This window comes from Rhinolophus sinicus, linkage group LG04 (genome assembly GCF_036562045.2).
Source record: "Rhinolophus sinicus isolate RSC01 linkage group LG04, ASM3656204v1, whole genome shotgun sequence".
NCBI lineage: Eukaryota > Metazoa > Chordata > Mammalia > Chiroptera > Rhinolophidae > Rhinolophus > Rhinolophus sinicus.
In genome coordinates, this window is record NC_133754.1 from 8,256,235 (window position 1) to 8,282,811 (window position 26,577).

Below are 26,577 nucleotides of genomic sequence, written 5' to 3' on the forward strand. Positions count from 1 at the left end.
TTCCTACTATGTGCCACTTACTGTAGTAGGTGCTGTGTATGAAACATAATACAATAACCACAAAAGACATACTTCCTACCCTCATAGGGCTCACACTTTAGTGGGAAGACAGGTATCAACCAAAGAACCACAAACAAATGCACAATTGCAGTGGTGCTTAATGCTAGAAAGGAGAGATACATGGTACGATCAGAGAATGTGATCAGAACTTGATTTAGAAAAGTTACAGAAGCCTTCCATAGCAAACTGGAAATTTGGCTGGGATTAGAAATTGAATAGGATATATTTATTATTACATGTATAATTACTAAATATATACAATTATATATAATGCATACAAATACACCCACATATATGTATGTATGTGTATATATATATTATATACATTTATATACATTTATATTATATATATAATATATTATATATTATATTATTGTATTACATATATATATATATATATATATATATATATATATCAAAGGTGCCAAAAAAATGTAGACAAGTGGACACTTTGGTCAACGCTGCTCAAGCAGTAGTTTGCCGTAATCAGAAGTGTCTGGATGCTGATGGGAACCACTTTGAGCACCTCTTGTAATTGCAGAAGTCAAACGTGACTTGTATTCATCTTTTGTTATCAGTATATATTGAGTATTATGATTTTAATACAGTTTTTTCCTTTCTTAAAATGTGTATACATGTTTTTGGCACCCTCTGTATATGGTGCCAAAAAATGTATACACATTTTAAGAAAGGAAAAAACTATTAAAATTGTAATACTACTCAATATATGGTGCCAAAAAAATGTATACACATTTTAAGAAAGGATAACTATTAAAATTGTAACACTCAATATATACTGGTAACAAAAGATGAATACAAGTCATGTGTGTACATGGTTTTGGCACTCCCGGTATATACATATATATAGAGAGAGTATATACAATTATATATACCACATAATTGAGGGTGAAGGGAAATCAGTCAAAGATAATGAATGACATGATTAGATTTGCATTTTAGAAAGAACATCCTGGAAATTATGTGGAGAAGAGAGAGATGAGAAGGTGACAAGATTGGAGAGAGGAAAATATTAGGAGGTCCCTGCAACAAATCACAAAGTTGTGATTAAGGTCTGAACCAGGGCAACGGAAGGGCGACTGAGAAGAGGGAAAAGAGTGGACGGCGATGAGAGAGGTCAATCTGACAGGCCTTGGCTATCATTTGGACACAACAAAGTATGAAAAGGTTTAAGGAGGACCTCAGGTTTAATTTGGTTAAGAGATTAAAATGGGTCACTAGTGACTAGCACAGGGATGCAGGAGGAGAAGCAAGTCTTGTGAGAGAAGAAATGCATCCTGTTTTGGGCCTTAGGTTCCTGTGAGTGCGTTAGGTTAGGATTATGTGATTCAGACACAGTGACATTTTAGACCAGCTCATCCTTTGTTGTACGCTGTTGTCCTGCTCACTGCAGGGTGTTTAGGAGCATCCCTGGCCTGACCCACCACATGCCAGTGCTACCCTGTCCCCAATTCTGAAAATCAGAACTGTCTCCAGACAGTGCCAAATGTTCCTTGGGGGACAAAATCGCTCCTTGTTGAGAATCACTGATTTGGATGGAGGTGGCTACCAGGGGTTCAACTGCCGTGCACGTATGTGCTAATGTACTCACGATTGCATCTCTGCCCACACCTGCTCCCGAGCTCTAGACTCACATAATAAACAGCGTACTAGACGTTTCCTGGTTGGCTGGACAGAATGAGGGCCCAACTCAGCTCAGGGTGACATTTACACTCTATCTGCACAAATTCTATTCGGAATTTCACTGACAGCTCTTTAAAATGCATAAGGGGCACAAACTGTTGTCAAATTCTTGTATGTATAGAGAAGTTTCCTTAAGAAAAACAATAACCGTTACCAGAAGGTGGGGGGAGGGGTGGTAGATGAGGGTAAATGGGGTCAAATATAAGGTGATGGAAGGGGAACTGACTCTGGGTGGTGAGCACACTATGTGGTATATAGATGATGTATTACAAAATTGTGCACCTGACAACTTTACTAGCAATTATCACCCCAATAAACTTTAATAAAAAAAATGAAAAAAACATTATTTTTATTTGGGGGCTCTCTTTATTTTCTTGGGAGTAACGGCTCCTTAATACTAAATAGGTAGATCTTTTAGGACATTAGGGAAATGTAAGAAATCAGAAACAGATTTTTCAATTACCTAAAATTGGTCAGATTGGGTTGTCCTAAATTCATGGATTTAAATGTGTCAAGGAGAATTCATTCCTACACATTCTCTTGGTGTGGGACTAGAGCTGATATTCTTTCCTTTTATTTTATTATTTTCTCCAATAATAAAATGAGTATATGTCTATAGTCGAAATATTTTGAAACATAAAAAGGATCAACAAAAGTGTATAATTACTCATGAACTTACCAGTTAGATGTAACCTAGATTTTTATGTTCTTATTATACATTTTTTAAAAATTGGAATCATGTTGGATACATAGTGTTGTTTCCTAGTCTTTTAAACATTATTTTATGAAGATTTTGTAACTGTAATATAATTTAGCTAGTAATTCCTATTGAACAAGTGATTTTCAGTATTTCAGTGTAAGTAATGCTGCACAAAACATTCTTGGACCAAATCTCTGAGAGCATCTCTGTGTTTCCTCAAGCTAGAGTCCTATGGGGGTGTAAAAGATTTCTGGGTCCCTGATACATGTCGTATTGCATCCCAGAATAGCTGTGCCACTTTACACACCCACCAGGATGTATAAGATGAGTCTCTTACGCCATTCCCACCTTTATTATCAAGGCTTCTTAAAAAAATCTTTGCTTGTCTGATGTGCATAAGCATTTTTTTCACCTTAAGTTGGCAATCAGATTTGTGTTATGAGTTGTTCTCCCCATTGTTACAGTGGGAAAGGAAAAGCATTCAGCTGACCTGAGGCTGACAGTGTCCAGGCTTGGAACCATGGGGAGGGCTATGAAGAGGGGTTTGCACCCCCACACTTCTTTACCCACAGTTGCCTCCCATCTTAGTGGCATCCAGCATCGTCACGCTTTTTTCCCCTATCAAATTTTGCTCTCCGAAGGATCTGACAGATATTGGGTAAGGCTAACTTTCTTAACCGTGGATGGACATTCGCATTTTAGTTTTGCTGTTTTATTTGCAAACAATGTGATGTGTTTCTCTGACCATACAGGGGCCTCTAGGTGTGGGAGGGTTGGAGGAAGACCCCTGTCCTGAAGGGTGGGACTGGTCCCGAGAGAGTGAGATCACTGCCTGTGTGTGAAGTGCCTGTTCCTGAAACCTGCCTGACCAAGCGTCAGATCAGAGGGAGGGAATAAATCAGTCCACGTCCGGTGGCAAGCAAACCTCTGGATGAGACCCTGTTTATTTTGTTGATTTGTTCGTTGGGTTTGTGATGTGGGCATGGTGGTGTAAGACATTTTTTCTTTTCTTCCATCTTCTCTCCCTTCCCTTCCTTCCTTTTTCAAATTAGAAAAATTACACACGCTTGTTTGAACCTGCAATTTGTTACAACAAGCATGTGTTGTTTTTGTAATTTAAAAATACCAAAAGAAAGAAACAATTTTCCCTTATCCCATCATTCTACCCCTCTGAAGCGATCATGTCAGCAGGTAGCATGGGAACCTCCCCACCCCCCTGAACTCACATAACACGGACCAACACGAGCTTGTGGGGGGACTGCTCACTTCTTTTCCTTTTACTGTTATGCCTATTATTATTGTTCGGTCTATTGCTGTTATTACTATTATGCTTATTACTCTGCAGCTTGCTTTGTGAACAATACATCACACAAATCGTTTTAGACTAACTTACTCCTCCTCCCTTTTAAAAGTAGCTTTGAACTGAATGAAGTAATAGGCACACATGGTATGAAGTTCAAACAATCCAAACATATTCAGAGAAATGTTCATCTGCCTCCCACCCTACACCCTCAGTCTTCTTCCCCAGAGGCAACAACTGCAGATAATAACAGGACGTTAAGAAAGCACTTACACATATGATTACACTTTTATTATAAAGGATACAAATCAAGAACAGCCAAGTGAAGAGACACCAGGGGTGAGATCTTGGAAGGTCCCGAACACCGAGACTCTGTTCCCTCTCTCCCTGGAACCGGGCTGAGCACCTTCCTATGCTCACTAGCAGGAAGTCCCCCTGAGCTGTAGTGCCCAGTTTCTGCAGGAGTTTTGGCCACCCGATTGAGCTCAGTCTCTAGCCCCTCGCTCCCCAGAGGTCAGGGAAGTTGGGCTGGTATCTCGCGGTTCAAAGCCCCAACCCTCTGATCGCACCATTGGTCTTTCCGGCATGACCAGCCCCCATCAAGCTATGGGGACTCACCATGAGTCGCCTCATTCCCACAAACTCAAATGGGATCCAAGGGGGTCAGGAATAACAGACAGTCCTCTCTGTGCCAGAACCTGAGACAAAGCCCAAATTCTTTAGTACAGGCTCCAAAGCACAATTCGAAAACCACGAACCGAGCAAAAGCTAAATTTTAAATATAATACAGCCTAAAAAGACTATAAATTCCATGAGGGCAGGGAACTGAACTGATTTACTCCCTACTATTCCCCGAGTGAATAGTGCGATATGGAGCATACAGCAGTGCTGGTAACGTATGAAAGTTTCCTTAAACCCAATCACATGTTGTCTAGAACCTTTGCTCCTAGTTACTTCAAGCACCAATATGTATTTTCCCTTCCCCATATCTAGTCTGTAAGCTCCTAGAGGCCAGAGGTCTCCGTATATTCTAAGGATGTGATAAATGCTTATTATATAAATTAATCCGTCTGCATCAATAATCACAAGGCGTGATTACTTCAAATGACACTGTTGTTTAAAAGAAAAACAGATATCACACATGACTTGGTCCTAACACAAATAACTCACAATGGCAAATTTAGATATTTACCATTAAATTCTGGGGTCTCTTGTTTAATTGAGAAAAGGCTATTAAGGGTAAAGGTATGCTTAGAAAAAAGGTTAAGCATCGTCTATGTTCTAAGGGTTTTTCTTCCTCCTTTTTTTTCCCCTTTTTCAGCTTTGAGGTACAATTCACACATAAAATTGTAAGATATTTAAAATGTGTATCATGGTAATTTCATATACGTTTACATTGTGAAAAGATTATTCCCATCGAGTTAATTAATAGTGTATCTATCACCTCACATATGTATATCTGTATGATATACACATGTATATGTGTGCGTGCGTATAGTGGTGACTTCTTTGGCGAAAACATTTAAGTTCTACTCTCTCAGCAAATTTCGATTATATAATACAGTGTCATCAACTCTAGTTCCCATATTACACGTTAGAGCTTCAGCCCTTATTCATCTTACAACTGAAAATTTGTACCTTTTTACTGTCCTCCCTCTTCCCTGTGCGCCCCAGCACCTGTCATCTACTTTTTTTTCCTCCTTCTAAGTGAGAGTTTTTGAAGCTGTTAGTAAATTGACCTTTTATTACTAGATATATTTGCTAGCATTTCTAGCACCACAGTAATGGTCAGGGTGCTTGGTGTGGAGTCATTTTAGATGATGAGGAACTACACTCTTTTCCTTCCTTCTGCCTCCCACTCCAACTATAAATAAAATTACTGTTTATTATAACCATTTGGTTCTGAGAAAAAGATTTTCCATAACATACCGCCTACATCCATGCTTAGTTCCTCCTTGTGACCTATTTTGATTGTTTTGCCCAAACCTAACAATTTCTTATTTCTTTTCTAGCCTCTATTTACTATATTGTCTTTTGAAAATTACCACTAAATGGTACTGATTAGTCACCTACTGTATCAGGCATCGTCTGACACCTGGGCTCTACAGTCTTAAAGAGGTAATGCCAAAGAATCTAGTCAAAGTGACCAAAATGGACAGAAAGTGACTAACATTAAGTATAAAAGAAACTAATAGTCACCTCCATTGTGAAGGCTGCTATAAAAAACAGAAAATGACAAGTGTTGGTGAGAATGTGGAGAAATTAAAACCCTAGTATACTGCTGGAGGGAATAGAAAATGGTGCAGCTGCTGTGGAAAATATTATGGTGGTTCCTCAAAAAATTAAAAATAGAATTGATTACACTTTTATTATAGATTCAGAAATTCCATTTCTGGGTATATACCCAAAAGAATTAAAAGCAGGGACTAGAAGAGATATTTGTACCCCCATGTTCATACAGCATTCTTTACAGTAGCCAAAATGTGGAAGCAACCCAAGTGCCCATTGATGGACAGACGGATAAACAAAATGTGATGTATACATACAAAGGGCTATTTTTCAACCTTAAAAAGGAAGTAAATTCTGACATATGGCACAACGTGGAGGAGCCTGGAGGATATTGTGCTAAATGAAATAAGACAAAAGGACAAATACTGTATGAATCTACTTATATGACATGATGGTTAATTTTATGTGTTAATATGACTACGCCACGGGATGCCCAGTTATTTGGTCAAACATTCTGGGTATGTCAGTGAGGATGCTTCTGGGTGAGATTAGCATTTGCGATGGCAGCGCGAGTAGAGCAGATTGCCCTTCCTAATGTGGGTGGGCCTTATCCAATCAGTTGAAGGCCTAAATAGAAGAAAAGGGCTGCCACTCCTGTACGAGGGAACTTCTGCCTGATTCTTTGAGCTGAGACACTGGCCTTTTCCTGCCTTTGGACTCAAAATAAAGCATCAGCTCTTCCTGCCTGTGAGCCTGCCAGCTCTCAGACTGGTACTACACCATCAGCTCTCCTGGGTCTCCAGCATGCTGACTGCAGGTTTTGGGACTTCTCAGCCTCCATAATTGTGTGAGCCAATTCCTTATAATAAATGTCTCTATCTATATCTAATCTATATATTCTGTTAGTTCTATTTCTCTGGAGAACCCTAATGCATATGAAGTACTTAGAGTAGTAAATTCATAGAGACAGAAAGTAGAATGGTGGTTGGCAGAGGCTAGGAGTGGGGAGAAAGAGGAGGTATTGTTTAATGGCTACAGAGTTTCAGTTTGCCAAGATGAAAAGAGGTCTTGATAATGGTGATGGTAGCACAACAATGTGAATGCATTTAATGCCACTGAACTGTACAGTTAAAAATGGTTAAGGTGGTAAATTCTACGTGACATGCATTTTTTGCCACATTTTAGAAACCTTTTAAAGTTTCAAAAAGCTAAGTAATAGTTTCAGCTATTAAACATACCAGTTAGCTGTGATGACGATAACCAAATGCAAGAGTGTAACTGTTTTTGTGTTATTTCCCAACCTCATTACCCATGGTTTGTATTATAGAATGTGGTGTTGGTGGCGGTAATGGCCGTCATCACCAGCCTTTACTAATTTATTGTTACTTAGTAAGAATGTAGAAAAAAAGAGAACATTACCATTTATTCAAGAGATACTCAATGAGCACAACTCTGCCAGGCAGGGGGCTAGGCGCTTGGGAGACAATACTCAACCAGACAGTCCTCCTGAAGCTCAGGGTCCAGAAAAGTAGAGACAATGCATGGTAAGTAACACTTACAGACTGTGATGGGACAATGAGATAAAAAATAGGAAAGGAGGCCTGCTTTGATAGACTGAATAGGGAAGCTTCTTTGAGAAATAGCATATTAAGCTGAGACCTGAAACAGGAAAGAACCAGTTATGGAAATACTGGGAGAAGAGTATTCCAAGCAGAAGGAGAAACAAGGGTAAAAGCACACTAATTCCCGAACTACTTAAGAAAGTGGGACTTACAGGCAGTTGCATACTTTGAGTGGTGCTGAATGAAAGGAACTCCAATAAGCTTAGAGTAATGACATACGAGATGGGATCTTCCCATCTCATATATAAGAGGCTAATATTCTGTGATAGCAAATTCTTATAAGTAATATTGGAAGGGTAAATACATATACAAATGAAACAAAAATCCCTGTAAGAAACAGAATAGTTCTCGAAAGTTTGGGCACGTGTTGATTTTTATCAATTAATTATATACACTATGGATTGACCATTTAAAAAGTAATATTATAGATAATCCTTTTAAATAGTGAAAATTGATCTCTAATTTAGCTTCCTGATAAACTCCTATATGGTGAAATGCATTTGTGATTACGGTCCTCAGCCCAAACTTAGTATTAGAACAATGATGTACCAGTTATTAAATCAGAGATGAAGGGTGGCTCTGGGAAACTGGGTTTCCAGGATGCTGGAAAGTGTGGAGCAGAGACACCTGGGCTGATTCTGTTCTCCCTTGCTGGCCTTTGCTGATGTGGGACTGCAGTCAAGGATCAAACGAGCCTGCCATAAGTATTTTCTTAGCCAAAAGTACATAGGTTAAAAATTTTCCTGACTAGGCATTGAGTGTAATGAAAATTATGGTGCTACAAGGATTGAACTTTCCACACTTGGTAAGACCCTATCTTGAGTAGAAAGTTGTGATGGAAAGATGTCCCCTCCATTAGACTTTGGGAGCCAAGAGAAATACACGTGTGGCCATCTTGCTTCCACCAAGATATTTTTCTGCTTTGTTAATAAGTTAGGAGCTAAGTGTAACTCCTAGTTATAACCTATGGCCCCCCATATTTCCACATATGTAGAGAGGTACTATAAAGAGATGAAACATCCTTCAGGCGAGCAACTCTGAAATGCTTCAGGGGTCAGATCTGGCATCAGTAAGAACTTTTGAAATTACGATTGACAAAAAGCTAAGTCGAATTTACAGTAAGTATTTATTTACTTACAGATAACCAAAGGTGAATATGAAATTCATAATTATATTTGGTTTGTTTAGTTTTTCATATATGTACATTAACTCACTACATTCAAACCCACTAGTGTTTTCAATTTTGTTGACGATACCTAGTGACTTTGATCTTCTTGAAGTAGTCTCTTTGAACCCTCTGACCTGATCCCATGGAGACTGGTGGTCTTTTGGTTTGCTACATAGCAGTCTCCTTTGAATTTCTCTTCATCACCATTCAGGGATTCCCTTTTCCTTTCTCCTGTGTTACATCTCTATTTCCCAAGATCCTGTGTCTTCCTCTTTCTTGGTTTACTCCCTCTCTTCTTGAAAGAGGTGCATGGGAAATAAATTGTTTTTGAGATTTTGCATGTCTGAAAATTTCTCTCCTCTACCTTCACTCTTAATTGATAGTTTGGCTGGGTATATAATTCTTGGAAATGAATTTCTTTCAGAAGTTTGAAGACCTTGCTTCATTGTCGTCTGTCTTCCATTATTGCTACAGCAAGGACAGACTTCTTCCTGGGGGCAAATATAATGAATATAAAATAGACTTCTTGCTATAATGTACCCCTAAATAAAAAATACACAGCAAGAAGTACCATCTATGCATTCAATATTCAACAAATTTAGATATTGTAACTCAGTGCAAAAGATAAAAAGTTATCTTGTTGGAATCTTTACTGTCCTGATAAACAGTCACCTGGGATTATAGTGTCTCCCTCTCTTCCCTTTTAGCTATGACTTTGGAAGTACAATGACATTCTGATTCATAATTTTTATATGAAGACTGATTTTCCATCTGGAAGCCAGCAGGTTCTTTTTTTTTTTTTTTTTGTCCTCAGTTTACTGAAACTTCACAAACAACTTCCTTGAGTTTAGCTCTTTAAATCTAGACACTTGCTTCCTTCATCTCTGGAAAATTATCTTGCATGTTGAAGATTCGATAATTTCCTTCCCTGTTCATTCTGTTCTCTCCCTCAGGAACTCCTGAACTCTGGGATTTGTATGTTAGATCTCCTGGACTGATTCTCTAAATTTTAAATCATTTATTTTCCTTTTCTTAGTCTTTTTGTTTCCCTTTCTGGGGAACTTATTCATCTTTATCTTCCAATCTTTCTATTGAGTCATTTTATTTCTGCTATAAAAGTCTTTACACACAACTAACATTGGTCTTTGTTGATTCTCTTATCTTTTTCACATTGTTAATTTTTATATTTTTATTATTCCTTCTTCAATTCCCTTTGGTTTTAATCCATTATTCTTATATATACTTCTTAAGTTGAGAAATTAGCCCATTAATTTTCAGTCTCTAACCACAGTGTGGCTTTAGTTCCACATACAGGATTTCATAGGAGGCATTTTCATTATTGTTCAATTTCAAATGTTTCCTAATTTCATTTTCTTCTTTGATTCATGAGTATGCAGAAGCATATCTATTTTTAAAAACTGTGATTCCTCTGGGATGAATGCATATAATAGGTGTGATGTTTTCATGTCCTATCACACACATGACTTTCTCATACTCTGGATAGATGGAATTCAAGAAAAACTACAGTTCCAAGTCTTCTCAGGGCTGCTTTCCTGCCTGTGTTCTTGTCTAAACACATTTCATGATGTAAACGAGCCCTCATCTATTTTCTTCCCCAACCGCTTGCTCAGTTTTATTTTATTTTTATTCTGGCTGCTTGTGAACAAGGGGAGAATACTTAAAAATTGTTTTACAAGAAGTGCTGAAGAGGATGAAGAGTTGGGACAGCCTTAGCAGGAAGACAGAACAATACAGACCACTGTTGTCTAGCTTTATGACTAAATTGTGTGGCACATAGTTGATCTCTTATAAGTACTGCTAAAAATGGGCCATTTTAGATTTCTTGAGCCAGAATGTCAGGACAGGAGTGTGAGATAAAGCCTGAGAATCTACATTTTAATAAGTTCTCCAGATGATCAGGCAGCACACTGCAATCTGGGAATCACTGATATGGACCTGCGATTTCTCAGTAGGATGGATAAGTAAGGAGGGATGAAGCACCTACTTCTTCTAATTGGACATAGCATGGATGGATTAGTAACTGCATTTCCATCCAGTTACATCAATGTGGTAGATAAATGCTATTCCTTCTGACTCTGGAAAAAGCCTAACAGGCAATACCAGTTTTTGTAGTGTGATTTTAAAAAATATGTATGACTATATATATATATATGTATATTTTTAAATGCTAAGTGAAATAAATCAGACTGAGAAAGACAAATACCATATGATCTCACTTATATGTGCAATCTAAAGAACAGAATAAACAAGCAAACAAAATGAAAAAAGACTCAGAGATATAGGAAAAAAACAAACTGATGGTTGCTAGATGAGAGGGGGTTGGGGGATGGGGAGAAGGTGAAGGGATTAGAAAGTACAAATTAATAGTCACAATATAGTCACAGGGATATGAAATACAGCATGGGGGAAATAATCAATAATGTTGTAAAGATCATGTAAGATGCCAGATGGACACTGGACTTACCAGGGGGATCACGTCATTGACTGTGTAGATGCCTGACCAATGCGCTGTACACCTGAAGCTGAAGTAGAATAATATTGAATGTCAACTATAATTAAATAAATATATATATATATATATATATATATATATATATATATATATATATATGTATATATATGAATAGTCACGAGATGTAAAGTACAGCATAGTGAATATAGTCATTAGTATTGTAACAGCTATATACGAGGTCAGGGGGTAGTAGATTGGGGGAGGGGGGTTAGCACTTTGTGAGGGGTATAAATGTCTAACTATTACATTGCTTTGTACACCTGAAACTAATTTTAAAAATATAGATATGATGTTACTTTAGTGAGCATTTGAGAGAAGTTACACAGAGGTGTGCTAGATGTCTCTTACAACCAAACACCTCTGGTTCATCTTTTACACATTGCTAAGGTCTATTCTTTCCCATTCAGCCTGATTGTCTCCAACAGGGATTCACTGTTTTGAGCAGACACTATTTTTACTGCCATGTAGCCTGAGGTTGGTGCTTCCTGTCTCCCTTACTTAGTTCATAGTTCACATCACTGCATAAACAATGATCAAAATGTCTGATGTTTAGCCAATTTGTCCATAAGATAAAGTACTTCGTTACTCAGCCATTCAAGATTCTGCATTCTACTCCTCACTCCTGACTTTTCCTCTGGCAATGCCTTCTCTGACTCTCCAAAGATTATGTGCCTCTCACCTTGTCTCACTATCCCTATAAACTAACCATGCTTAGTCATGACTCCAAGCTTCTACTCATGCTCTATATCCCTCTTCTTTGTTTACCCAACTCTAAACTAGCATAAAAAGTAAAACTCTGGTGCTACCTTTTCTGGCTCAAATTTCTCCTTCCCATTGCAGATTTGTCATTTTAAAAATTCTTCACCATTTTCCCATTGCATGGAGGTTAATGTGGAAACTCTTACTCCTTGCAAACAACCAGTCCCACTTCTCTTTCCAGTCTGATCTCTACAAACTACTTTATACACTTGACCTCCAGGCACAGTGAATCCCTCTCTGATTCTCAGTTTGGTCACATATTTTCAGCTCTCTGTATCTTTGCATATACTTTTCCCTCCACCAGATGCGACTTGCCCTTTTATCAGACAGACAAACTCTTGCATATCCTTCAAGAATTACTTCAGGTGAACAGATGACATCATAAAATGGCAGTGTGAGGTGAGCCTCCTGAAATCTCCTCTGGAATTTACAACAAATTGAACAACTATAACTCCACAAAGTACTCCCTGCACAGCAGACAGGAAAGACTAAGGCCCACTACTGAAATCACCTAAAGGTGGGCAAATTGCATGAGCAGGGGAGGAAGGGAGAAGTGTGGAGACGGCTCCGCACAGGCGCAGGACGCAGACCTAGCTCGGTGCTTCAAGCTCGCTGCATCCCGGAACTACCGCAGCTGCGGGAGAGGGAAGAACTCAGACTCCTAGGGCTCTGCTTATGGCCCACAGAGCTGAGGGGACAGCATATAACATGGCTGACCCCAATGCTCACGGCAGAGACCTCGGAGCAAAGACTGAGGGAAGAAGGCTGAAAACGGTGGTTTAAGCCCTCACTGCCGAGCAGAGGATGGAAGCCTTAGGCACTAAGACTAGCCGCCCCCTCCTTACCCTCCCAGAACTCGCCCTGCCCCCACCTGCCCAGGCTAAAAGTGGAAAAATAGCAGTGTCATATCAAAAGAACAGAATATTTGCAGCTCTGAGAACTGTGGATTGCAGACGTGGATTCGCAGCATAACTAATTCCAGCAAAGGGGAGGGAGCGGCGGAAGCAGGACTGGCTGTGGTGGTGGTTGCCGCCATTGTTTTGGGCTACCTCTCACGACCCATCCCGTCCCTGTTCCCACTTATCTGGGCAGATCCAGGAGTAAACAGAGCTGCTGAAAAACACGGGCTCTGAATCTGGTGCAGAAACAGCTTTGGAACTTCAGAAGCTCTCTACATCCTCCGTAGGGTTCTATGACCCAGGTGAACTTTTCACAGAGGAGAAGCCCACCTTCCAGGGAAACCCCCATTGTGTGAAAAGCCGGAATAGTGCAGAGAAAATATAACACTACAGTGTGAGAGAGACTAAAAGGCTGCAGTAAGAGATAAAATAAAACATTCTACCAACACCTACTGGAAAACAAAAGAAAGACCTCTTTCTATTAACCTGTTGCAGAAGCCACTCCTGTAGATGTCTAGGGAGAGAAATAATAAATCATTAATTGCTATGAATAACCAAGGTAACAAGACAGCTCAGAAAGAAAATGAAAAGTCTCCAGAAAATGAACTTAAAGACATGGAAATATGTGACTTAAATGACAGAGAATTCAAGACTGCAGTTCTTAAAATACTCAACGAGATACAAGAAAACACAGACAGGAAGTTGAATGAACTCAGAAAGAGAATCAAAGAACAAAATGAACATTTTACCAAAGAGATTAAAATTAAAAAAAAATCAAATAGAATTTCTGGAGATTAAGAACTCAATAAAAGAAATGAAGAATGAAATAGCCAGCTTAGGTAGTAGAGTTGACCAGATGGAGGAAAGAATCAGTGACATTGAAGATAGAAATCTGGAAATGACATGGATGGAAGAAGAAAGAGACTTGAGACTTAAAAGAAATGAAAGAACTCTACAAGAACTTTCTGACTCCATCAGAAAGAGCAATATAAGAATAATGGGCATACCAGAAGGAGAAGAAAGAGAGAAGGGAACAGAGAATATATTCAAACAAATTGTTGATGAGAACTTCCCAAACTTGTGGAAAGAACTGGATCCTCAAATCCAAGAAGCAAATAGAACACCTAATTACCTCAATCCCAACAGGCCTTCTCCAAGGCACATTGTATTGAAGCTGTCTAAAATCAACGACAAAGAAAGAATCCTCAAGGCAGCCAGGGAAAAGAAGATGGTAACCTACAAAGGAAAGCCCATTAGATTATCATCAGATTTTTCAGCAGAAACTCTACAAGCCAGGAGGGAGTGGAACCAAATATTCAAACTATTGAAAGAGAGAAATTATGAGCCAAGAATAATATATCCAGCAAAGATATCCTTTTGATATGAAGGAGGAATAAAGACCTTTCCAGACATACTGAAGCTGAGGGAATTTTCTAATACATGACCTGCACTACAAGAAATACTAAAGGAAGCTATTCGACCACCGTCAACAGGGACAATTTGTGACAACCAAAACATCAAAAGGGGAGAGTAAAGGCCTGAACCAGAATATGGGAATGGAGAAAGTAAGCATGCTGAAGAAAATGGAATACTCTAAATATCAAACTTTCTTTTACATAAACTTAAGGGTAACCACTCAAAAAAAATCCAGAACTGAAATATATACTGTAATAAAAGAAGAAACAGAGGGAAACATCATAGAATACCACCACACAGAAATAATAAACAACAAAAAGGCAAAGAAACAATGGAGACACAGCCTTACCAGAAAACTAAAGATAGAATGACAGGAAATCCTCACATATCAATAATCACCCTAAATGTAAATGGACTGAACTCACCAATAAAAAGGCACAGAGTAGCAGATTGGATCAAAAAACTAAACCCAACCATATGCTGGCTCCAAGAGACACATCTCAGCTACAAGGGCAAGCATAGTCTCAAAGTGAAAGGGCAATTGACACTCCAAGCAAATGGTACCAGAGAAAATCAGGTGTAGCCATAATGATATCAGATGAAACAGACTTCAGGGTGAAAAAGATAACAAGAGACAAAGATGGACATTTCATAATGGTAAAAGGGACTATACAACAAGAAGACATAACAGTCATCAATATTTATGCCCCCAATCAGGGAGCACCAAAATATACCAAGCAACTACTAACAGAACTAAAGGGAGAAATTGACCAAAACACAATTATACTAGGGGACTTAAATACATCACTGACAGCTATGTATAGATCATCCAAACAGAAAATAAATAAAGAAATAGCAGCCCTCAATGACATGTTAGATGAAATGGACATAATTGACATTTATACAGCACTTCATGCTAGAACACCAGATCATACATTTTTTTCTAGTGTACATGGAACATTCTCAAGGATAGACCATATATTGGGACATAAAACTAGCCTCAGCAAATTTAATAAAATTGAAATCATACCACGCATATTTTCTGATCACAAGGCTTTGAAATTGGATATCAACTACAAAAAGAAAGCAGGAAAAACCACAAATATGTAGAGATTAAACAACATATTTTTAAAGAACAACCAGGTGAAAAAAGAAATAAGAGGAGAGATCAAAAGATACATAGAAACAAATGAGAATGAAAATACATCCTACCAAAATTTTTGGGATGCAGCGAAAGCAGTTTTAAGAGGGAAATTTATATCATTACAGGCCTATCTCAAGAAACAAGAAAAATCCCAAATAAATAACCTCATGTTACACCTTAAAGAACTAGAAAAAGAAGAACAAATGAAACCCAAGGTCAGCAGAAGAAAGGAAATAATAAAAATCAGAGCAGAACTAAATGAAATAGAGAACAAAAAGACAATAGAAAAAATTAATGTGACAAAGAGCTGGTTCTTTGAAAAGATTAATAAAATTGACAAACCCTTGGCTAGACTTACTAAGATAAAAAGAGAGAAGACATTAATAAATTCAGAAATGAAAGAGGGGAAGTTATCACAGATGCCACAGAAATACAAAGGATCATTCAAGAATACTATGAAGGACTATATGCCACCAAATTCAATAACCTAGAAGAAATGGACAGTTCTTAGGAACATATAGTCTTCCTAGGCTGAACCATGAAGAACTGGAAAATCTAAATAGACCGATCACCAGTAAGGAAATTGAATCAGTTATCCGAAACCTTCCCAAAAGCAAAAGTCCGGGACCAGATGGCTTCACAAGTTAATTCTACCAAATCTTCAAAAAGGATCTAATACCAGTCCTACTGAAATTCTTCCAAAAAATTGAAGAAGAGACAGTACTCCCTAATTCATTTAATGAGGTCAACATTACCCTGATACCAAAACCTGGTAAGGATAACACAAAAAAAGAAATCTGTAGACTTATATCTTTGATGAATACAGATGCAAAAATCATAAACAAAATTCTAGGAAATTGAATACAACAATGCATTAAAAAGATTATTCATCACAACCAAGTGGGGTTCATCCCTGGGGCACAAGGATGGTTCAACATCCACAAATCCATCAATGTGATACATCACATAAACAAAATAAAGGACAAAAATCATATGATTATATCAATTGATGCAGAAAAAGCGTTTGACAAGATACAACATCCATTTGTGATTAAAACGTTTAATAAAATAGATATAGAAGGAAAAAAGACTTTTAAAAGAAACCGAAGAAGATACAAAGAAATGGAAAGACATTCCGTGCTCATGGATTGGAAGAATCAACATAATTAAAATGTCTGTATCACCCAAAGCAATATACAGATAATGCAATCCCCATCAATATCCCAATGGTATATTTTTTTTAAAGAAATAGAACAAAAAACCATCAGATTTGTATGGAACCACAAAAGACCCCGAATAGCCAAAGCAATCCTAAGAAAAAAGAACAATACTGGAGGTGTCACACTCCCTGACTTTGGCTTGTACTACAGGGCAACAATAATCAAAACAGCTTGGTATTGGCAGAAAAACAGACACACAGACTGATGCAATAGAATTGAGAACCCAGAAATAAATCCACATAAATATGGATAGATAATTTTTGACAAAGAAGCAAAAAACATACAATGGAGAAAAAACAGCCTCTTCAATAAATGGCGCTGGGAGAATTGGAAAGCCATGTGCAAAAGAATGAAACTGGACTGCTATCTGTTACCATGTACCAAAATTAATTAAAAATTTATCAAAGACCTAAGCATAAGACCTGAAACAATAAACTTGATAGAAGAAAACATAGGTACTAAACTTATGGACCTTGGGTTGAAAGAGCATTTTATGAATTTGACTCCAAAGGCAAGGGAAGTAAAAGCTAAAATAAATGAATGGGACTATATCAAACTTAAAAGCTTCTGCACAGCAAAAGAAACCATCGACAAAATAAAGAGGCAACTAACTGAATGGGAGAAGATTTTTGCAAACAGCGCCTCCAATAAGGGGCTAATACCCAAAATATACAAGGAACACATACAACTCAACAAGAGAAAAACAAACAACCCAGTTGAAAAATGGGCGGAGGACCTGAAGAGACATTTCTCCAAAGAGGACATACAAATGGCAAATAGACATATGAAAAAATGCTCAACATCACTAATCATCAGAGAAATGCAAATAAAAACCACAATGAGATAGCACCTCACCCCAGTCAGAATGGCGATCATCAAGAAGACAAATATAACAAGTGTTGGAAAGGCTTTGGAGAAAGAGGAATCCTTATACACTGTTGGTGGGAATGCAGATTGGTGCAGCCGCTATGGAAGGTAGTGTGGAGGTTCCTCCAAAAATTAAAAATAGAATTACCGTATGACCCAGCAATCCCACTCCTGGTTATCTACCCAAAAAATCTGAAAACATTTATCCATAAAGACATGTGTGGTCCAATGTTCATTGCAGCTTTATTTACGGTGGCCAAGACATGGAAACAACCAAAATGTCCTTCGATAGATGAATGGATAAAGGAGTTGTGGTATATATACACAATGGAATACTATTCGGTGGTAAGAAAATATGAAATAAGACGATTTAATACAGAATTGTACACCTGAAATCTATGTAATTTTACTAACAATTGTCACCCCAATGAATTAAAAAAAAAATCTCTAGTGTCTCAAGACCTAGAAGAAGAATAAAGAAGTCTAACTGGAAAAGAAAAAAGAAAAATAAAGAAAAGATGAAGTAGTACCATTTGTGACAACATGGATGGATCTCGAGATTATAATGCTAAGTGAAATACATTGGAAAGAAAAAGTAGAGAACCATATGATTTCACTGATATGTGGTATATAAAACTGAAAACAACAAAAGGACAAGACAAATAAATGAAGGAACAAAAACTCATAGACATAGACAATAGTTTAGTGGTTATCAGAGGATAAGGGCTCTAGAAGAGGGTAAATGGGGTCTAATAGATGGTGATGGAAAGAGAACTGACTCTCGGTGGTAAACATACAATGTGATCTATAGATGATGTATTACAGAATTGTACACCTGAAATCTATGTAACTTTACTAACAAATGTCTCCCCAATAAACTAATTTAAAAAAAAGAATTATTTCAAACATTACCTTCTCTGTGAAAACTCGCTGACCTCTCCTAGGTGAAATGCTCCACTTCAGAGTACCTTGAATCTAAATATACTAAAACATGTGTCTCACTGTATTATAATTTTTTATTTGTATGCTTGTTTTTTATACTTGATGTGAACCCCTTGCTACAGAGTACACAGCAGGAGACTGTATATACAAGAGTTGCTCAACAAATGTTTGAATGACTGCATGCTCTAACGTGTATTGGTCTCCCCATTGTCTTAACTCCAAGAGCTCTTACATTAGTCACTTTGCTAAATTACCTTAGATTGTTCTTGCACTGTTTGAAGTATGGACTGGATTCCAGTGATATTAAGTGGAGATGCCCCATCACAGTACTTAACTCTTCCATTCTCAGTTTATTCACCTGTAAAATGAGGGATAATAATAACACCTCAATCAAAGTGTTACTGTGTGAAATGAGATGATGCATTAACGTGATGAATACCATTCCTGGCTCATAGTATGTACTTAAAGTGGGAAAGAATGTCACTGACACTTATGTCATTTCCCCCTAGCAGTCTCACAGGGTTGTGAAGCTTATAAGAGAACATAGACATAACACCATGTGGCAATGCACTGTACAAAGGTTTATTCTGTTATCACTGTGTCCCCAACTAGGTAGAAGCCTGCTTCAGCCTTCACCCCTTAAGTCTAAGTCCTCAGCAAGATGCACAAAGCCTTCCCCAGCTCCGCTTCTTTCTTTTACAGCCTCCTATCATTTTCTTCTTAGCACCTATCACAAGGTGAAGCACCAAGTAGGTGCTCAATATAAAGATAGTGACAACTCTAGAATTAGCAATTCCTGTAGCTGAAAGTAAAGCCTCCTGCCTTATTTTTGCTTGATGTTTGTTTTGTATAACTTGATTTTAACATTTTGCCTTGGCCAATTACCTCCTGACATTTTGGAGATGCAGTATAATTATATTAGGCTTAGTTCGCTTTGTGGTTGGACCATTCTGCATTTGGCATTTATGAAAGGGAGGCAGCCTTAGCCACTGTACTACTTGTTTGTCTTACTAAATACATAAATTATGGTTATATAACTCTTGCACTGCCTAATGACTAAATAAATGCTTACTTTGGGTTCTTTCTGACATTTTGGCAATTCCTTTACGTGACTAAGATACGAGTTTTCCATTTAGAATTTAGGGAAAACGCTAGAACAACAACAAAAAGATGAAGCATAGGGCTTTGGACTACTGTATGGAAACACTGGCTGGTTACAATGAACCAAGACCCGCGCAGGTTCCCACAGGCTAAGGAATTACATCCTCAGATTCTGGGAAGGGTCTGAAGCGAGGGGAAGCGCAGTATAGCAAGACTGGGCTATTTACCAAGAAACGAAGACTTAGTACAAACAGCTGAAGAGTGACACCATCAAAGGCTGCTAAAAGCCCTCAGGGTTTCAGGACGCCTGCAAGGTGACAGGGCTGCAGGGTTACGACTGGAGGCCGGCCGGGTGAATCCAGGGGAACAGTCGCAGGTGGGGGCGACGAGGGTGAGGCGCGCGGCGGCCGGGGTTGCAGCTCGGCGGCTGCAGCTCGGCGGCCGGCACAGCTCCCCCGCGAGCGCCCTGCAGCTTCCTCTGCCCCCTGGGGCTCGGGAGGCCCGCGCCTGCGGAGCCGGCGGCGCCGGGGGAAGGCGTTTCCGGCGGACTCGGTGTGGCGCCGCTTCCTGTCCCCCGCGCCGCGCCGTCTCTAGCTGCCCGTCCGGGACGCGGCTGCCCCGGACCCCGTTCCCGGCCCCGACAACGCCCCCGGCTCCATGCAATCCCGGCTCCTGCTCCTCGGGACGCCCGGCGGCCACGGCGGCCCGGCCGCGCGGCGCGTGCGGCTGCTCCTGCGGCAGGTGGTGCGGGGCCAGCCGGGCAGCGACGGGCGGCGGCCGGAGGTCAGACTGGTGCACGCCGGGGCGGGGGCCGACACAGGTAACCCCGGGACGCCCCCTTCCCGCCGCTTCGCCGCGCTGGGGCCGGATCGCTACGCGGGCGCCTAGACGCGCAGCAGCTGGTCCCCACCTCGCCCCTCGCTGCGGTGTCACGCGGGCCGGCGTTTGCGCCCGCGAGGCCCCTTTCGGTCCCCTCCGGGGTCTGATGACCTGGCACAGTGCTGTCTCCTTCCCCCGCCGCTGTTTTCACCCCCACAGTCTGCCTTGGTTATTCTACAGCAAAGGGCCATGCAGCAGCCCCCACAGGTGTTGAAAGCCGGCCTTGACCTTGCTCTGAGTCCCAAGGGCCGAGACGCAGGCTTGTGCCACGCTCCGGCCAGAGCTGGTGGCGGCTTGGAACTGTGCCTTCCTGCTAAAGAACGCTTTGTGCATGGCATTGGGACTGTCCACGAGCCTTTCCAAGTTTTACAGGTTTCCTTTCTCACAGGTTCCCATTTTCTGACAGCTGACAACTACAGTTTAATTTTTTTTTAAACCCCTGACTCTACAACTGAAGTAATTGAGACCCAGAAGAAAAAGTCACTTGTTGGAGGTCACACAGCTAACTAGTGACTAGAATCCCGTGCTCTGATTGCTAAGCTCCGCAGTTTTTGGCTCCACTTGAACTGGTTTTAGGAATCTCTTGTCCTGTGTTGGAGTCAGAGCATTTGTGTGGTTAAGGGAAGGGATGAATGTTGTTCCTGCAATTATTGTGACTTCTAGGGTATTTGTTTATTCCTTTGTTTTTTGCTCCTTGAGTTTTTGTTTGTTTGTTGCTGCTTTGTTCTGGAAGTCAGAGGTCAAGGGTAGAAGTGTAGCATAATCTGTAACTTGGGTTTTGGAGTTAAATACCAGGTCTGACAAGTAAGTTCATGAACTCATCCTAGAAAAGGTGCTACATACCTCCTTGCTGCATACAACCACTACTGTCACCTTCGAAGTACCCCCCTTGGGAAGCTATGCACCGATGCCAGCGCCTAGTCCACCCTTCAAAGCAATTTTGGAACTCTTTTTCTGGAATGGCCATCAGAGCTGCCCTGGTATTAGGTTGGAGCAAAAGTAATTGCGGTTTAAAAAGTTAAAAATAATTGCAAAAACCACAGTTACTTTTGTACCAACCTAATATTACTCTTGATGTCCTGAATGTCATCAAAATGTCTTCCTTTCAGTATTTCCTTTATCTTTGGGTAAAAAAAGAAGTCACTGGGGGTCAGATCAGGTGAGTAGGGAAGGTGTTCCAATACAGTTATTTGTTTACTGGCTAAAAACTCCCTCACAGACAGTGCCATGTGAGCTGGCGCACTGTCATGATGCAAGAGCCATGAATTGTTGGCGAAAAGTTCAGGTCGTTTTTGTCTAACTTTTTCACGCAGCCTTTTCAGCACTTCCAAATAGTAAACTTGGTTAACTGTTTGTCCAGTTGGTAAAAATTCATAATGAATAATCCCTCTGATATCAAAAAAGGTTAGCGACATCATTATAACAAGTTCTTGAACTTAATTGTCAGACCTCGTAGTCTGGGTTGTAGTACATTTCTGCACTGCCTAGTTACGGAGATTTGAGGGTAAGTTACTTAATTTTGTGTCCAGTTTTGCAAAATGAGGATAAAGAGAGTATATCTCATAGGGTTGTTGTGAGGCTTTAATTAGTCAATACAATCCCTGGCACATATTAATGTTCAATAAAAGTCAGCTTCTTTATTCTTAGTATATATATTTTCAATTATGTGAAAGTCTGTTTCCTTGGCTTGAGAAGAAATGAAACCAATTCCTTTTAGGTTGAGAACTATTAGAACTATTTGGGTAGGCAGATGGAACAGAGTTAATTCCTATGAACTTTTTAAAAAAAGAAAAGTTGTTCTTCATACATGAATAATACATGTTGATTATAAAAACAGAAATCCATATGGGTATAAAATTGGAAGGTCTGTATTTTATAGGTATTGTAAATTCTTTATATGTCTTTACTTCATAGTAGTATTGTCTTGGTTTTAGGAACAAAGAGGTTAACAGGAAGTTAGCTACTGCAAAGCGTTTTCAATAAAAATTACTGTAGTGTTTCCACAGATGAAGCCTAGCAAGTTGGTTCAGTAAAAGACTCTGGTGTTGAATGGGTTCAGATAGACCGTAGATCAGGGTCAAATGGTCAACCTGGAAACATAACTTTATAAACCACCAGGACTTATTTAGTGCTGTCCTTTCTTTAATGTCATTATTATCATAGGAATTCACTGTTTTAGCTTTATGACTTTTGTGTGTGAAATAAATTGTTAATAGAAATATTTAAAAATACCTTTTTTGTACAAGAAATCTATGTTTAATGGAGAGAAGCAAAATATACAGACAAATCCCCTAAAACATAATCCTCACACACAAATTTATAATTGTCAACTTTTTGGTGTTAATTCTATCAGATTTTATAATATATACAATATTTATTTATTTATACAAACATATTTTGTTTTTTAAAAAATGGCGTTCCTGTGTGTTTTATAATTTATTCTCACTTAGCCGTTATTGTGACCATATGAACATAGTGATGAATATTGCTAAACATGATTATTTTAAATAAGTATTAAGTTCATATATTTACCTATATAAGATTTTGTTTACCGATTTCCCTTTGTTGATTATTAAGGTTGTCTAACTTTGAATATATAAACAATGCAATAAATACCTGTCTCTAAGCATTTTTGTGATTTGAAGAGTATATCCCTGGGCTACAACAGAATTGGTGACTTGGGGGAGGGTAAATATACAACTGTGGCTTCAACTGAGATATGGCGTAAAGGGAAAAACTATGCTATGGTTCAGTTTTTGCACTGTATTTACTAGGTGTTAACTTTGGGGAAATTATTAACTACTTTGAATCTGCAGCTCACTATTTTGACCCTGAGGACACTGTGACCCTATTGTATATTGAAGAGCTTAGCAGTAAAATCCCAGAACAATTAACCTAATAAATCACTGGGAAAACCTGTATTAGAGACATGCAGACCAACATGGAAATTACTGATATATTTGGTTTTCTCTTCGGTCTAAGTTTTGTATCACAAAAAAAAAAAAAAAAAAAAAAGGGTGACACTTAACCAGGGGTGATTCCCCTCCTGCAGGGAACATTGGGCAATATCTGAAGACATTTTTGGTTGTCATGACTAGGAGGAACGGGTACTAGTTACTAGTATCTAGTGGATGGAGGCGAGGGATGCCGCTAAACATTTTGCAGTGCACAGCCCAGCCCCGCAACAAAGAATTATCCAGCCCCAATGTCAGTGATGCTGTTGCTGGGAAACCCTGAACTAAAGCAGCTTCTTTGTCAAAGCTACAAGTCAGTGAACTGTGAGTGCATTTCATAGAGCTGAATGTCCTAAAGTGTGTCTATTCATTAACATAATCTATAGTTTACAATTTGGAAGGGAATGAGAGCATTAAAAGCACCTTTTAGATGGGCTACCACAGATGTGTCTAAGATGCATCACTGAAAAAGCATTTTTGAGATTGGTAGAGATCCTGACAGTATAACAGCTTTGAACTATCTGAAAAGAATATCCGGATTTCTCATGGGTTAGCTAAGAAATAAAAACTATTAGTCATACAAACTTTTTAAAGAATTATTAAAAACTAACAATATAAAATAAAACTGACAATGCTGTGTACTGCAAAATTTGTTATTGGTTAAACATTGGTGAAAGAATAAAATCTTTTTGGTACTCCACCGATGCTGATGGCCACAAAGGAAAACAGAGGTGTAGATGACATATTTGGTAAAATTCTAGATGGACAAAAAAGTTATTGACAGATCTTCACTCTAAAATAATGCTTTAAATAAAAGAAACAGAAATGTACTCAGTAAAAATTGATAAAGGAATCCTTTGGCTTAATTTTTTCCTGAATGCTAATTACTTGATGAAAATTTATGAATGTAATGTTATTCTGATTAAAATGTTTGTTTTCAGAATATCCTCAGGGACAAAATGTCCTATATTCCTCTTTGAGCATGTATCTTCTTTGTACAATAGGGATTGCTACACTTGCTCTGCCAGCCTTTACCTACAAAAATTGTATTAGTTAGCAATCATTTGGTTTTAAGTGACAGAAATGTGCACAGAAAAGCATATTATTTGGTTCTCAAAGGTGGGAGGTCCAGTGGCTTCAGGCCGGGCTAGATGCAGGATATTCAACTCTTTAGGGCTTGGGCTCTCTCTGCCTTTCTACATGGCCTCCCCACTTTCCATTCTCCATTTTTTTGGATCTACTTTTTGTTCTGCTGGTTTCAATGTCTAGCAGGCATTTTTTCAAGTGGCAGCAGTGATAACCTTATGGACAGCCCCAGACTTTCATGATCCTTATAATTCAGTGTCAGAAGATGAGAGAACATCTTTTCCTGTAAGCTCTGACAAAAATCCTGGAGAGAACTCTTATCAGCCAAGATCATGTGCCCATCTCTAAAACATTGTGGCTAGAGGGTGGAATGGTCTGGTGAGGCTTGTGCAGGGTACTTACTTCTGGGGGCTTCAGTGCAGGGGTAAAGGTTGGGATGAGTAGTATAAACTCTACGCAAACCAAATGGGATGGATTCTCCACTGGAGGGAGGAATTAGTCTATTGACAAAAGTAAAGGGGAAAGAAAGGGCATGTAAAACAAAACGTCTGTCTACAAAAATGACCTGAAATAAAGTGAATAATGTCTAAAGCAGTCTGTACAAGATTAAGTGTTACATAGAAGATACTATTAAGTGTTAGCTTATATACAGAAATTATTTTTCTATACATTTTTGGAAAATCGCCCTAAGTTAGGATTATTACAAATGATAAAATCAAGCCTTGTTACTTTAGATGTGGTCTTAAATTTAATTTCATTTGGAAGGTTTTTATCTTTTGGATTCTTTTCAGGGTTCTTAATTTTCAAGTACATACTCTCCATGCCTGAATAAAGCACATAACTTAATTTATTGGTAGTAGTATTTATGTGACAGTTTGTATACTCAGCGATTTAGGTTACTCTGCGTTATGTGTGGTTGCTTTTTTGCATTATTTGTAATAAATGCAATTCAATGTTAAGCAGCATATTCCATAACAATTTGTACTTTTTAAAATTAACAACTTGTACTTTTAAATTGTATTCTAGTTATTCTAACACTTTCCATTATGAGTATCTTATTAACTAAAATCTTTTTTGAAAATGATTGCACTTAACCAGAATAGTTTATTTGAAGAAAGGCATACATCAGTTTCTTCTGCCTAAGTTATATTATCTGTTGTTATAAGTATCTTTATTCCCCTTTAGATTAATACTTATTTAAATGAATTAATAGTTCATTTAAACAAGTTCTTTACAGATGGCTTGACTTCTGAGCATATTGAAAGGTGGGCTGTGCTCAAAGATTGTAGAAAATCATGAACCAGATCTTAAAATAATAATTAAGAAAACAAAATTTAATTTAAAACTATAATCACTTATTTTTTTTATTCATTTATCAAACATGTATTGAATACCTGCTTGGTTTGAGGTATTGTTTTTGGCACAAAGGTGATTAAAATGTAGGCCCTGCCCATAAAATACTGTGGTCTTACAGACTGAGCAGTGATCTAAAAACATTTTTTTCACTTACCTCCTAAAAGGATTTTGCAAATATGTGTCCCTTTGAACATTTTTAGATTGATATCTACAAGTTTTCCAAACAAGAGTAAATAGGTGCCAAGCGTGATGTTTCCAGTGTATTGTAAATATTGACATTTAAAACAAGAATTGTTACAATCCTCTTTAAAGTATAGCTTTTAAATGGAATCAGAATAGCTTAGTAATTTATTAGCTAGGATCTCTATTTTGAAAATAGATAAAAAGCTCCGTTGGAAAATTTACATTGTTGCTTTGTCTCCTTGAAATTGTATTTCAATTATACTTACTCCTCATAATTGTAACTTAATATATTTTTATTCCTGAAAGTGTTATTTTTATTATACTTTTCTGTAACAAAAATGTCTAAATGTTAAAATGTTTCTATCATTACAATTATTAGAACACATTGTTCCAAATCTTCATAAAGACTAAAATTTTGTGGAAAAATGCCTGTTAATGACATGGGTGGCCTTTCCCCC

General features: G+C 38.4%; 1 protein-coding gene and 1 long non-coding RNA gene across 2 annotated transcripts in view; one reads left to right on the forward strand and one right to left on the reverse strand.

Annotated features, from left to right (window-relative positions):
* LOC109457124 (uncharacterized) overlaps nucleotides 1–20,019 on the reverse strand; it is a 45,878-nt gene extending 25,859 nt beyond the window's left edge. Inside the window, exons 1-2 of the long non-coding RNA XR_012495439.1 lie at nucleotides 19,889–20,019; nucleotides 18,815–18,918 (exon numbers count right to left, since the gene is read on the reverse strand). This is a non-coding gene — a long non-coding RNA (uncharacterized LOC109457124). The remainder of the gene's footprint in view (nucleotides 1–18,814; nucleotides 18,919–19,888) is intronic.
* Nucleotides 20,020–20,193: 174 nt separating this feature from the next.
* The window catches only part of VWA8 (von Willebrand factor A domain containing 8), a 299,153-nt gene continuing 292,769 nt past the window's right edge, over nucleotides 20,194–26,577 (forward strand). Inside the window, exon 1 of the mRNA XM_074329337.1 lies at nucleotides 20,194–20,481. Coding sequence (XP_074185438.1) covers nucleotides 20,319–20,481 — 163 coding nt within the window. The 5' untranslated portion in view covers nucleotides 20,194–20,318. The remainder of the gene's footprint in view (nucleotides 20,482–26,577) is intronic.